The sequence below is a fragment of the Fringilla coelebs genome, assembly GCF_963513975.1.
Source record: "Fringilla coelebs genome assembly, chromosome: 3".
Taxonomy (NCBI): Eukaryota; Metazoa; Chordata; class Aves; order Passeriformes; family Fringillidae; genus Fringilla; species Fringilla coelebs.
This window is the reverse complement of record NC_140030.1, coordinates 91730604-91742632: the sequence shown is the minus strand read 5'-3', so window position 1 is coordinate 91742632 and position 12029 is coordinate 91730604. Positions and strand designations below refer to the sequence as shown.

At 46.4% G+C, this 12029-nt stretch overlaps 1 protein-coding gene across 1 annotated transcript in view; it reads right to left on the bottom strand.

The window, feature by feature from the left end:
- The window catches only part of HHAT (hedgehog acyltransferase), a gene marked incomplete at its 3' end in the record, with an annotated part of 119065 nt that extends 110576 nt beyond the window's left edge, over nt 1–8489 (bottom strand). Inside the window, 7 exon segments of the mRNA XM_084201726.1 lie at nt 45–216; nt 2796–3008; nt 4276–4470; nt 5097–5210; nt 6427–6494; nt 7879–8003; nt 8353–8489. Coding sequence (XP_084057852.1) covers nt 45–216; nt 2796–3008; nt 4276–4470; nt 5097–5210; nt 6427–6494; nt 7879–7972 — 856 coding nt within the window. The 5' untranslated portion in view covers nt 7973–8003; nt 8353–8489.
- Between the last annotated feature and the right edge of the window lie 3540 nt (nt 8490–12029).

Genomic DNA, 12029 nt, shown 5'->3' with positions numbered 1-12029 from the left:
ACTGGGGGAAGAAGAAAGATTTCTGCTACTGTTTCTATACTCACCCAAGGCCCAGTAAGATGCAGATTCCAAAGGCAGAGCACTACTGTAGAGAGCATGGATATACATGAGGTGAATCATCAGCTCAGCCAGGCACCACCAAAAGAAAATACGAATTGTGCCCACAATTAAGATGATGAGATTGGTCTTCACACTGAGAGCTTCTTGTCTCCTCATCTAAAGAAGAAATCCAAAGAGGTTACCTGGCACAAAACTGACCATTTTACTCAAAATACTTATCCTGGGAACTTTAGACTACACCATTTGGAAACTCCTCACACACTCTCAAGGGAGACTGGTCTCTCTATTCTCAAGCTCAGTAAGCAGTAGAAACCAACAAAAAGCCAAATGTGCATGCACATTGCACCCAACTGTTGTAAAAAAGGACAGCTGCTGTTAACCTGAACAAAATTCAGACATGAGACTTTAACTCCTGCAACTTGACCTCTGGAGACAATATAAAAAGATTAAAGAAACTACAGCTGTGAAGAAGGTTTTTCAAGCAGTAGCCCTTCCACACAGGAACACTGCTCACTCTTAAAATACCTCCAACTTCTACCAGCTGCAAAGAATCAATGACTTGAGGACAGTTCTTCATTTTTCTCCCACAGCATTGCCAAAGTCAGCAAGATCTACAGAATGTGCTGAGAAAATGGAAGTGCAAGTTAAATATCCAATAAGGCAAAGTTTGCAGTTGACAGGCTTCTCAAGAGGCTCCAAACTCTTAGACTGCTTACTGCAGTAAACACATTGGCATATTATTATTGCACCACCTTTCCACAATAAAAGAGAATAGAATCAAAAACCAGAAACATAGGATTGCCTAAAAATTCAGTCGTGCGTTATACATCCATTATTGTGGTCAACATTTCCTTCTCCAGTCTCTAACTGGCCACCAAAAATGCACATACAAGAGAAATAACCAACTCATCTGCACAGGGCCTCAGTCCCAAGCACAACAGTTAACATGCACACACATTTGGAAGGCTCCTTTGTATCAGCTACATGACAATGTGAAAGCATAGAGACTACCATTTTATCACAGGGATTTGCACAACAGGCCTTCAAACCCATGTCTAGAACTGCTTCAGCCCAGAAATTCCACATGGCCAGTGACAAAGTGTCAGTGTCTCATTTTCGCCTGGCAGTGGATGCCAATTTCCAGAACTGCTGTTACAGTCTTTGGGTCACACAGCAGTTCACCGTCTCCAGCTCCAGAATTTCTGCTTTCCAGTGTGCTCAGCAAGAACCCTCATCCCAGTCCCAGCTTCAGTTAAGGGGTTCTGAGAGTGGTCTCTTACAAGAGCATCAATAAAGATTCTCTTTGTATTGTGGATTTTGAATCAACTTCTGGGCACTGCTTCCTTTGAAACCCTTTTCTGATCTCAACTGCCAAGGTAATACCCTCTGCTCAGGTAAGAGCTCTGACAATACCCTTCAGCAAACACATTAGAGTTGTTCAGTTTGGTCCATCTTCTTCATGGCTTTAACTACACATATCTGTACATATTTAAGGAGAACCTTCTGACATATTATTCTCAATCTTTCTTTTTCTTCTTACACCAAGAATACGTGTGCTCTTTGCATAGTTCTTTGCTAAGCCGTATCAAGCGAGCTAAATTGCAAAGCAAGGCTCCCCCAGTTTTTCCTATCAGCTATCCCCAAGCTGTTTTCAGCTTAGAGTCTCATAGGTCTTCTGAAACCATCCTTGGAAAGAAAGTACAGCTGTCCCTCTGCTGGTGTACAAGGATTTAGTTGGAATTTAATACACTTCAGAAGCTACAAAACAATACTTAATAAAAAAATACTACCTCTGTTTCTATGCAAGTCTATGTGGACTTTTCCCACAATATCTAGCCCCAGATAACAACACTCCACCTTGCATCTTCCAAAGCAAGTAAAAAGAAATGAGCATAGGACTTTTCACTCAAGGATCCACTGGAATCTAGTTTCACTTTCATAAAACCCAGTATTTGCTTTGGCTTCAAGAGAAAATTCCCAAATATAAACAGAAACAAGCAATCCCTAGGCTTCTATGCATAAACTGAAAAAGCAGTTTTATGGTTTGAAATGTTCACTAATCTCCTTTGACACAATAATTTTAACTGCAGACATAACAGGTTGTGATACCACTTCTTACTCAAGTATGTAAGAAAAAATGGAAAGCAATAAAGGATGAAAACATGGACTTTTCCCATCATGTAAAACACAGGCTTGAAAAGAAGCCTGCAAGGGACTAAGAAAAGCATTCAGTACAGTTTGTAGGTCTTATATTTTAAACAAGCTGCTCAGTTGAAGCAAAGTGCTCCTAGTAAGGCATCAGCTGTTTTCACATCAATGTGAGGAGAAACTGGAGTTTTCAGGAATTCCCAATGCAATCTATCAGCTTTCTGTGGCTCTGAAATCTGTTTCAGAGTTAAGAGCAAGCTTATGCTGAAAACATTAGCTTTATTTCACCTGATGAAGAACAAAACAAAAAACAGTCCAGCAGCTGCATGCTAAAATTATGAACACCCTCCAAACGTAACAAAGCATGTCACTGGCTCCCTGGTTGAAGGGATGAATCTGATGTCAGACAAGAGCATCCTGTGAAGCAGAAGAACTTGGGGAGACAGGCTTGTGTTAAAAGCTGATATACAGGACACTACAAAAGTTCTCATGATTACTCAAAATTATAACATTCCTGTAGTATTATTTCTTGATTTCATAATTAGGTGGAAGACAGCTTTAGACAACCAAACAACATCCACTGTTACCTGTTTACTGAATTCATCAAAATTCATGAGGGGTCCATTGTGGAATGTAGGATAGTAAAACACATATGCCAGCATCCAGGGGAATGAGTGGGATGACTTCTGGGTAGGGGCATGCCAGCAGTACTCCAGGCAGAAGCTAGTGCAGAAGAGGCAGCGGACAGACACAGTGAAGAGCAGCAGGTAATACTCATTTTCAGTGTCGTACCACCTTCTCTGCAAAACAAAACAAAGCCAGATCATGATGGTGCAATGCTGTTTTCACTCAATGGCAAGAGTAGACAGCAATGTCTACTCAGATCTCAGCTTTTGGGGAGGAAGAAACTGAAGCAAATAGCGGGAATGAGAATCTCAAGTGAACAGCACTAAACACATGAACAACAAGCACTGGCTTTTGGAGGAGAAAGGTTCTCCAGAGCTACTGCAGCCAGCATAAAGAGACAACAGCTTGCTTTCAGAAACATGTCAGGCTGTGAAGTACCAGGACAGCAGGAGAGTTCTTCTTACAAAAATGAAACATTATGTACCTCAGATTTAGTCCAGTACTACAATATTCAAACCAGCGGGCAACACAATTGATAGCCAAGGGACTACTAGAGCTGAAGCTAGATGTAAAGAGAATCAGTCACTCCTGGGAAAACTTCAGGCTGGAAAATTGTTACTGAGCATTTATTGATTCTTTGACACTAGGCATTACACATGCTGCAAACAAAAAAAAACAATAATGGCAAAAAACTTGGAAACATCACCAAATGTACCTTGGCTGACAAACAATTTGTATTGCAGTGGGCCCTCTCCTCAGCAGAGCAAATCACAAAACTGACCACACCACATAAAGAGATTCTACACACTCATTCCCCCTCTCCCTGAACATCAGGGCAAACCTTATAATAAATGTCCTGGTTTTCCCATTGGTCCAATAAAATACAACAGGACACTTCCTCACAACTGGTCAACAGTTTTTCCACATCTGTACTACCCAGAAAAAGCCACTAGACAAAGAGCAAAACTGAGCTTGCTTACAGCTAATTGATGCAAGTAACTCATTTGGTACAACTCACACTGTAGGGGAAAGTCTCCCTCCCTGCAGAAGTCAGAGTCACCAGTAAGTACAGGCACGCTTAACTGAGTAACTCCTGGACACAAACCCAAAACCCAGCACCTTAAATTGGCATGATTAGAGTTCCAATGAAACGTGTTTAATAAAGCACTAGTGAAGTACTATCAGAGTCCAGCTCTACTGAATACCACTTATACATTAAGGGACATCCTTTTATTCCAATGCACTGGCCACCATGATAGAGCAATGTGACTAACTGGAGAAGCTCCAGCATGAGTCACTGCAGTGCTGCTGCTTAGGATTCCTCAAACCAACCCCTGCTTACATCAACTGAAGGGACAGTATGCTGCCATAGAGATAGATGCCATTAAGACAACCACCACCACAATTAATTTGATGCTTAATTAGTCCTTCTCACATTACCTTGGTTTCTTCCACGGCTGGTATGCGTAAAGTGGACAGAAGGATAAGGGAGCACAACCATGTCAGGAGTGACAGCTGAAACTGAGCCACAGCAAAGGAAATAGCTGCATGTAACAAAATGACGGCAAAGCCTTTGATTCCCAGTAACAACCAGCAGGCAACCATTCCATAAACCATCAAGCACCATGGTTTATACTGTCAAAAAAAGAAAAGTTAACAATCTTATAACTATTTCTGAAGAAAAAAGGCACTCAATACCTGTGCTGCCTACACAGGTTCTGCAGTAGAGACAAATATAGTCAACAAGGTGAGGAACACACGTGAAAAAACAGAGAAACCCAACCATACCCCTAAAAGTGAAAGGGAAGGTATTTCTGAAGTAGAAAACCACGTGAAAATCACGTGAAGTAGAAAATCACGTGAAAACCAGAGCCTCCCTAATTTGAGGGAGAGCATAACTTCTTCCTTTCCTTCCCCAGACTAGCAGGTGTGACACCACACACAGATAATTTCTCACAATCATTTAGCAATCATGCCAAAACCCAAGCAGCCATCACTTCACATACTTCCCTCTTAAAGGAACAACTTCACCCTTCTTATCTGTACAAGTCAAACAATGCTGTTTAATGGCTTACAACAAAGCAGAGACCTTTAGAGGTTGGAGGCTGAAGTCTCCAAACATTAAGGCAACCAACCCCCACACATAATTCACACCACGGGATGAGATTTACTACTGTCAGTGGCCTCTCTGCAAAGCTTCCCATGTCCACAGTAAACAAAGCCATCAGAAACTCCCCACTGCGAAGAAAATCCCTACATACCTTCTCCACCAAGAGCCTGGACATTTGTGATACCAGCAGGTGACCAGCCAGAAGCCACAGTATACGTTCCCTTCCCCATTCAACCCAGTAGCTCCACTCAAAGTCCATGGGGTCCTGTGACATGAAGGGAACTGGTCACTATGTGTACCTGGCCATAAGGGACAAACAAATACCTCCATAATACAACTGCTGTGTGGTACCCAACAGAACTCCCACACTCAGGAACACCAATTCAGCAATCCTATTGCATCACTTACAGCAGTGAACTCAGCAACAGTTTCACTTCCAATGGGGCAGTTCAAGAAAACAGAGCTTTACATGGTGTAGTGCCTCCTCAGCCTCCCGCTGGTGCTGAAGCTGAGCAACTTCAGCTCTCCTGAGGGATTCAGAGAGCAACTCTGCTCTGCCTTGGAATACCAAGAACTTCAGTAGAAAGGTACTTTGCTGGAAGAAAAGTTTAACTCCCCATTTAAGCAAAGTCTAGTTGCAATCAGGTGGAGTTAGGTCAGCTGGAGTTACCTGTGGCAGGCAATTTTTATCTAAATTAGGTAAGAGGAATCAGCCAGTAACCCATGTCCAATACAGAGCCTCACTAAAAGTTCATCTCAACTGCCTTAAAGCTTTCTAAAAAGCACATATCAAAGGTCCATTACCAGCAGTGATGGTAGGCTTAAACACCAAAACACTTATAGACATGCATTCCTGCTTTTGTGGAAGCAATCCTTAAGATTAGTTGCATTACTTGCTTTTGACCTCACAAACTTTTGAAGATATGCAAGCAAGGGGGGGGGGGTAGGGATGTGGTTTTTTTGTTTGGGGTAGAGGACTGCCAGTTTTCTTAGTGTTTTAGTTTTGGGTTTTTTTAATACCAACTATGTTTATTTAAGACCTTACACCTTAAAATCTGTTCTCCTCTATGCTGTACTACAGGCCAACCAAGAGAAAAACATGTTAATTGAAGTTAAGCATTATCCAAATCATCCAGTAACAAGAAAAATAAGAAAAAGGAGGAGAGGGCTGCCGGCAGTGTCAAGGTTGATCAGAGTTTTAAGGCCAAACAGTAAAAGAGAGGGTTATCAAGATCCGTAGCAAAGGATAAACACTTAAGCCAGGAATCAAGAAAAGAAACAGAACTTTGGTTATGATTCTTAGATCCAGACACACCCAGCCAGACCCTCTTCCCCATTAGAAACATCAGACTAAAATTAACTATAAATATCCAAATCTACATGTTACTATAAACTTCTAAAGCTAATTCAGAAGCTCGGATGAGCAAAGGGCATGGAGGCATGATCATTCTGACAAAGCAAGACACTGTCACCCCTCCTACCTTTTTTAGCCCCCGAAAGAGAGTCCCTGGGTCCAGCCCAAACCTTCTGTCCATTGCAGCTTCATACTCTGCAGGGAAGAGCAAACCTTTGATAAGGACAGCAGCCAGAGCAGGAAGAGTCAGGGGTGGGTTCTTTGCTGCTCAAGAGCAACACCTTCCCTGTGGTCTCCACCAGTGAGGATCCCCATATCCAGGGAAGAACAAGTCACCACATCACTGCTCACTAGGTGGGGGGCCCAGCCGCACCACAGCTGTGCCCCATAGTAACGGCAAAGCAGTTTCCCAAAACTGGTGTTTTGATCCCCCCTGGCAACAGGGACAGTAGCAGCAACCCACCTTCTAGCACACAAGACCTGCACTAATCCTCACCCACCATTTTTCAGAACTGCCTGGTGTCTCCCACCAGAGCAGAAGGGGGACACAGACCCAGGAGTGGCCAGTACAGCCAAAACAGGGAAAAGCTGCTGAGAGAAGCTGCCTCTAGAGCCCGCTGTCACCACATTTTGCCACTTCTGCAGAAGACTTGCTGGGTGCAAGACCATGGGTGCACAGCTCTGTACCCAGTTACACAGAACTCCTTCCACTGCTCTGCAAACACCCTTCTGGCACTTCTGTTCTTCCCTTGAGTGCTTTCAAGAGCCAGGTAGAGTCATTAATGTAGAACTTTGTTGATTAAAGCCTAATAAGATGCAATATATGTTCTCTGCAAAGCCTCTCTAGCTTGCTAAACTGTTATAATACAACTTTTATTTCCATTTAAATAGCAATGTGCTATAACACAGCTTCTTTTCATCTACAAATTGTACTTAATTTGTTTAAAATCCCACCCTTGCTCTGCAATACACAGCTCCCCAGCTCCAAACCAAGCCACTACAGCAGCTACCAAGAGGTTACACAAGGCAGAGGTAGGTGTTTAGAAATAGGCTGATTACAAAGCTCTACACACAACCTAGCCATTGCTCTGAGTCCTGAACTCAGCACCAGAGCCCCAGGCACAGAACACCAACTTGCCCTAGGGCCTCTTCAGGTGCAGACCCTGGCAAGTGATGAAGGCACAGCTGCTTCTGAACCACCCACCTGCAAGGGGCTGTTGGTGACTAGCCAGGGAAAACTAGACAATTCAAACCCAGCTTTCCTGAATTTTCCCTATCTGAGCAGCTGAGCGTCAGATGTCTCCCTCATCTTTTCCCTGACAGCCACGTCCAAGAACAGCATTATCAGGGGCAGTCCTGGTACTCAAAGGCAAAAAAGCCCTGGAACAAAGCTCTCTGCTCAGGTGGCATCTGCTTACTGCTTCCTCGCAGAGCAGGTTGGCAGCTGGGAAGAACGCAGGGGCTCCTCGCACAGGAACAAAGTAGAAACCGACCAGAGAGGAGAACTCACACCAAACAGCCTCGCCAGCCACGGGCGGGAAGCTGTGCCCGAGGGAGCACGCCCACGTCGCACACTTACTTCGAGACACTTGGTGCGCTTCGTAGAAAGCGTAGAGGTGGGAGCCCACGGTCAGGAGCCCGTAGAGGCACAGCTCCCAGGCCGGCAGCAGCATCGGCACGGAGCTGCTCCCACCGGCCGCCTTCCTGCGGGGAAAGAGACGGGAGCGGTTTCCTGGCAGAGGGCAGACGGGCACGGAGCAGCGGGACACTGGACACGGAGCAGCGGGACACTGGACACGGAGCAGCGGCTCCAGGAGCCCGCGCTCGCTGCCGGGCCCGGGCTCAGAGGCGGCCCCGCTCCGCTCCGCCCGCAGCTACCGGGAGGGCAGGCGAGCCATGCCCGGCCGCGCCGGCTGCAGAGGCCGCGGGGCCGAGGGCTCGGCACGGCCCACGGCCGGCGGGACGCTCGGGACGGAACCAGGACCGGATCCCGGCTGCTCTCACCGACTCGGGATAAACGGGAAGGGATGGGGAGACGCCGCTACCCCCTTACCTGAGGAGGGCTGTGCCACCGGGAGAGGAAGGAGCGGCAGCAGCGGGCTCGGGAGGGCTGACGGGAGACTACACACCGGCAGGCGAGTGGGCGGCCCCGCGCCCGGCCTCTTCGGCCGCTCCCGCCACTCGAGCGACCCCGCGCCCGGCCGTGCCCGGGGCCCGCCCGCGGAGGGACGGCAGGGGCGGGAGCGGGGCGGAGCTGCCGGCGCTGTGCGCCCGCGGCCGAACGCTGGGCGGCGCTGCAGCCCGCTCGCCCACGGGGCGTGCCCAGCTACAGGGCCCGCGTACGCAGGTAGGGCGTGTGCATACACCTGCAGGGTGTAAATACACAGCTACGGGTGTAAATACACTTAGAGGGTGTGCATACACCTGCAGGGTGTAAATACACAGCTACGGGGGTAAACACACTTATAGGGTGTGCATACACCTGCAGGGTGTAAATACACAGCTACGGGGGTAAACACACTTATAGGGTGTGCATACACCTGCAGGGTGTAAATACACAGCTACGGGGGTAAATACACTTATAGGGTGTGCTTACACCTGCAGGGTGTAAATACACAGCTACGGGGGTAAATACACTTAGAGGGTGTGCATACACCCACGGGGTGTAAATACACAGCTACAGGGGTAAATACACAGCTACGGGTGTAAATACACTTATGGGGCGTGCATACACCTGCAGGGTGTAAATACACAGCTACGGGGTGTAAATACACTTATAGGGAGTGCATACACCCACGGGGTGTAAATACACAGCTATGGGTGTAAATACACTTATGGGGTGTGCATACACTACGGGGTGTAAATATACAGCTACAGGGGTAAATACAGTTATAGGGTGTGCATACACCTGCAGGGTGTAAATACATGGCTATGGGGGTAAATACACAGCTATGGGGGTAAATACACTTACTGGGTGTGCATACACCTGCAGGGTATAAATGCATGGCTATGAGGATAAATACAGTTATAGGGTGTGCATACACCTGCAGGGTGTAAATACACAGCTACACTTGTAAATACACTTAGAGGGTGTGCATACACAGCTACGGGTGTAAATACACTTATAGGGCATGCGTACACCCACGGGGTGTAAATACACAGCTACCAGGTGTAAATACACAGCTATGGGTGTAAATACAGTTATAGGGTGTAAATACACAGACATGGGATGTACATACACTCACGGGGTGTAAATACACAGCTACCAGGTGTAAATACACTTATAGGGTATGCATACACCTACAGAGTGTAAATAGATTTGTAGGGGGTGCAGACACCTACAGGGTGTAAATCCACTTATAGGGTGTGCATACACTCACGGGGTGTAAATATACAGCTACAGGATGTGCATACAACTACAGGATGTAAATACACATCTACAGAGTGTAAATACACTTATAGGGTGTGCCTACAGCTACATGATGTAAATACACAGCTACAGAGTGTAAATACACTTATAGGGTGTGCATACACCTACAGGGTGTGCATACACAGCCACAGGGCATGCATACACCTACAGGGTGTAAATACACTCATAGGTTGTGCATACACCTACAGGGTGCACACACACAGGGTTCTCACACACAACTACAGCCTGCACACAGCACTACAGGGTGTCCATAACAGCCTTTCTCAGCCTTCTCGCCCACTCTCACCGGAGTACAAAGCACATTTATGCTGGGGCACTGTTTTCACCATTATCATGACACAATCTGATAAATCAGCAGGTCTGAAATAGCACCAAAGCAAGAGCATGAGTGTAGAAATGCTGGTGGTGACAACTCCTTCCTGGATCAATCTGCATTTTAGCAAGGGCTTCCTCCTCCTGGCACTGCAGACAAGACTAACAAACCTCACTGTTCCTAGAGTTTCCAATCCCAAAGGTTTGAGCAATCTATGCTCATTTAATCTTGCACTGACATTTAATCCTCTCTGTTGCTGAGATCAGTGGTGTCATATTTTAAAGGGGGGAAATACTTCATATCCTATTAGACATTTTCTTGCTAGATCTTTAAGTTCCTCTTGCAAAATAATATTTCTGTTCCCCTGATCACCTGCTGCACCCTCCAGTTCCTTTTTCTGGGATCTTTGAAAGCCAGACTTCCATCTGATACTCCAGGTGAAGGCATAGAATCAAAGAATCACAGAATCATTAAGGTTGGAAAAAACTTCCAAAATCATCAAGTCCAACCTTTGGGCTGAATATCACCATGTCAATTAAACCATAGTGTTAAGTGTCCCAACCAGTCATTTCTTCAACACTTCTGGGAAGGGTGGCTCCACCACCTCCCTGGGCAGCCGATTCTAATGCTTAACTACCCTTATAATGAAGAAATTCTTCCCAATGTGCAACCTGAAGCTCCCCTTGTGGAGCTTGAGGCTATGTCCTCTTGTCCTGTCAGGAGCTGCTTGGGAGAAGAGACTGACAGCTACCTGGCTGCTCCCTCCTTTCAGGCAGTTGAAGAGGGTGATACAGTCCCCTTGAGCGTCATCTTTCCAGGCTGGACACCCCCAGCTCCCTCTGCTGCTCCTCACAGGACTCATTCTCCAGACTTTTCACAAGCTCCATTGCCCTTCTCTGAGCATGCTCCAGTGCCTCAAGATCTTACTTGTTGTGAGAGGCCCAGAGCTGGACACAGCACTCGAGGTGTGGCCTCACCATTGCCCAGTACAGGACAATCACTGCCCTAGTCCTGCTGGCCACACTATTGCTGGTACAAGCCAGAATGCCATTGGCCCTCTTGACCACCTGGCCACACACTGGCTCATGTTCAGCTGGCTCTCCACCAGCACCCCTGGATCCCTTTCCACTGGGCCATTTTCCTGCCACTCTGCTCCAGTCAGTTATCAGTCTCAGCAGTACAAGGAGCTGTCTTCCCTGTCTTAATCAGACGTGCATCTCCTAATATCTCCAATAATTGTACTTGTCCATCAGAGCCTATGATAGTCTTGAATGATTTGTGCCTTTTCCTCCATTTTTTTCTTTCTGCCTCTCTTTGCCAGAGTTAATGACTCACCTTCAGTTAATGGTGTCAGTTGTGGTAGCCCCTAGATATATGAATTGCATTTACTCTGTGGAAGTGCTGTAAAATCTCAGGGTTAGGGATGTTCTCCTCTATGATGCCCAAATGCTATTCTCTGCTGACAGTGCTCCCCCAATCTATTGTCCTCATTGGGTTAGTTAGTACCTTCCACTCCTCCCCGCAAAAAAAACCCTGATAACAGACCACATAACAGCACCAAAACAGCAGTCCTGAACTTGTAAAAACATTTCCCAAGCACTGCAGCTGAGTTACAGCCACTAAGGGTCAGCAGAGTTTGTTTTTCCTGCAGTTTTGTGGTTTCTGGTCACCTGTCTGAAGCCGGCACAGACACCAGGCCCTCTAGATGGCTGCATAACACCAGCAGTGTGCCAGCTGCAAAAGGGAATGGGTACAACAAGGTACAGATTTTACATCAGGTTACTCTGAAAAGGACATCTTTATCACTAGTTACGTGGTGACATTCCAAAGCCCTGTATGGACCAGCTGATCGGTTACCCTTCCACAAGGGTCACTGCCAAGCCCAGTGAGCAGGAATACTGACAAACTTGACAGCAGCCCCAGCTGGAAGACCTCACTGTCTGGAATTCTACATTAGACAATTTTTTTTTTTCCCACCTTTATTCAT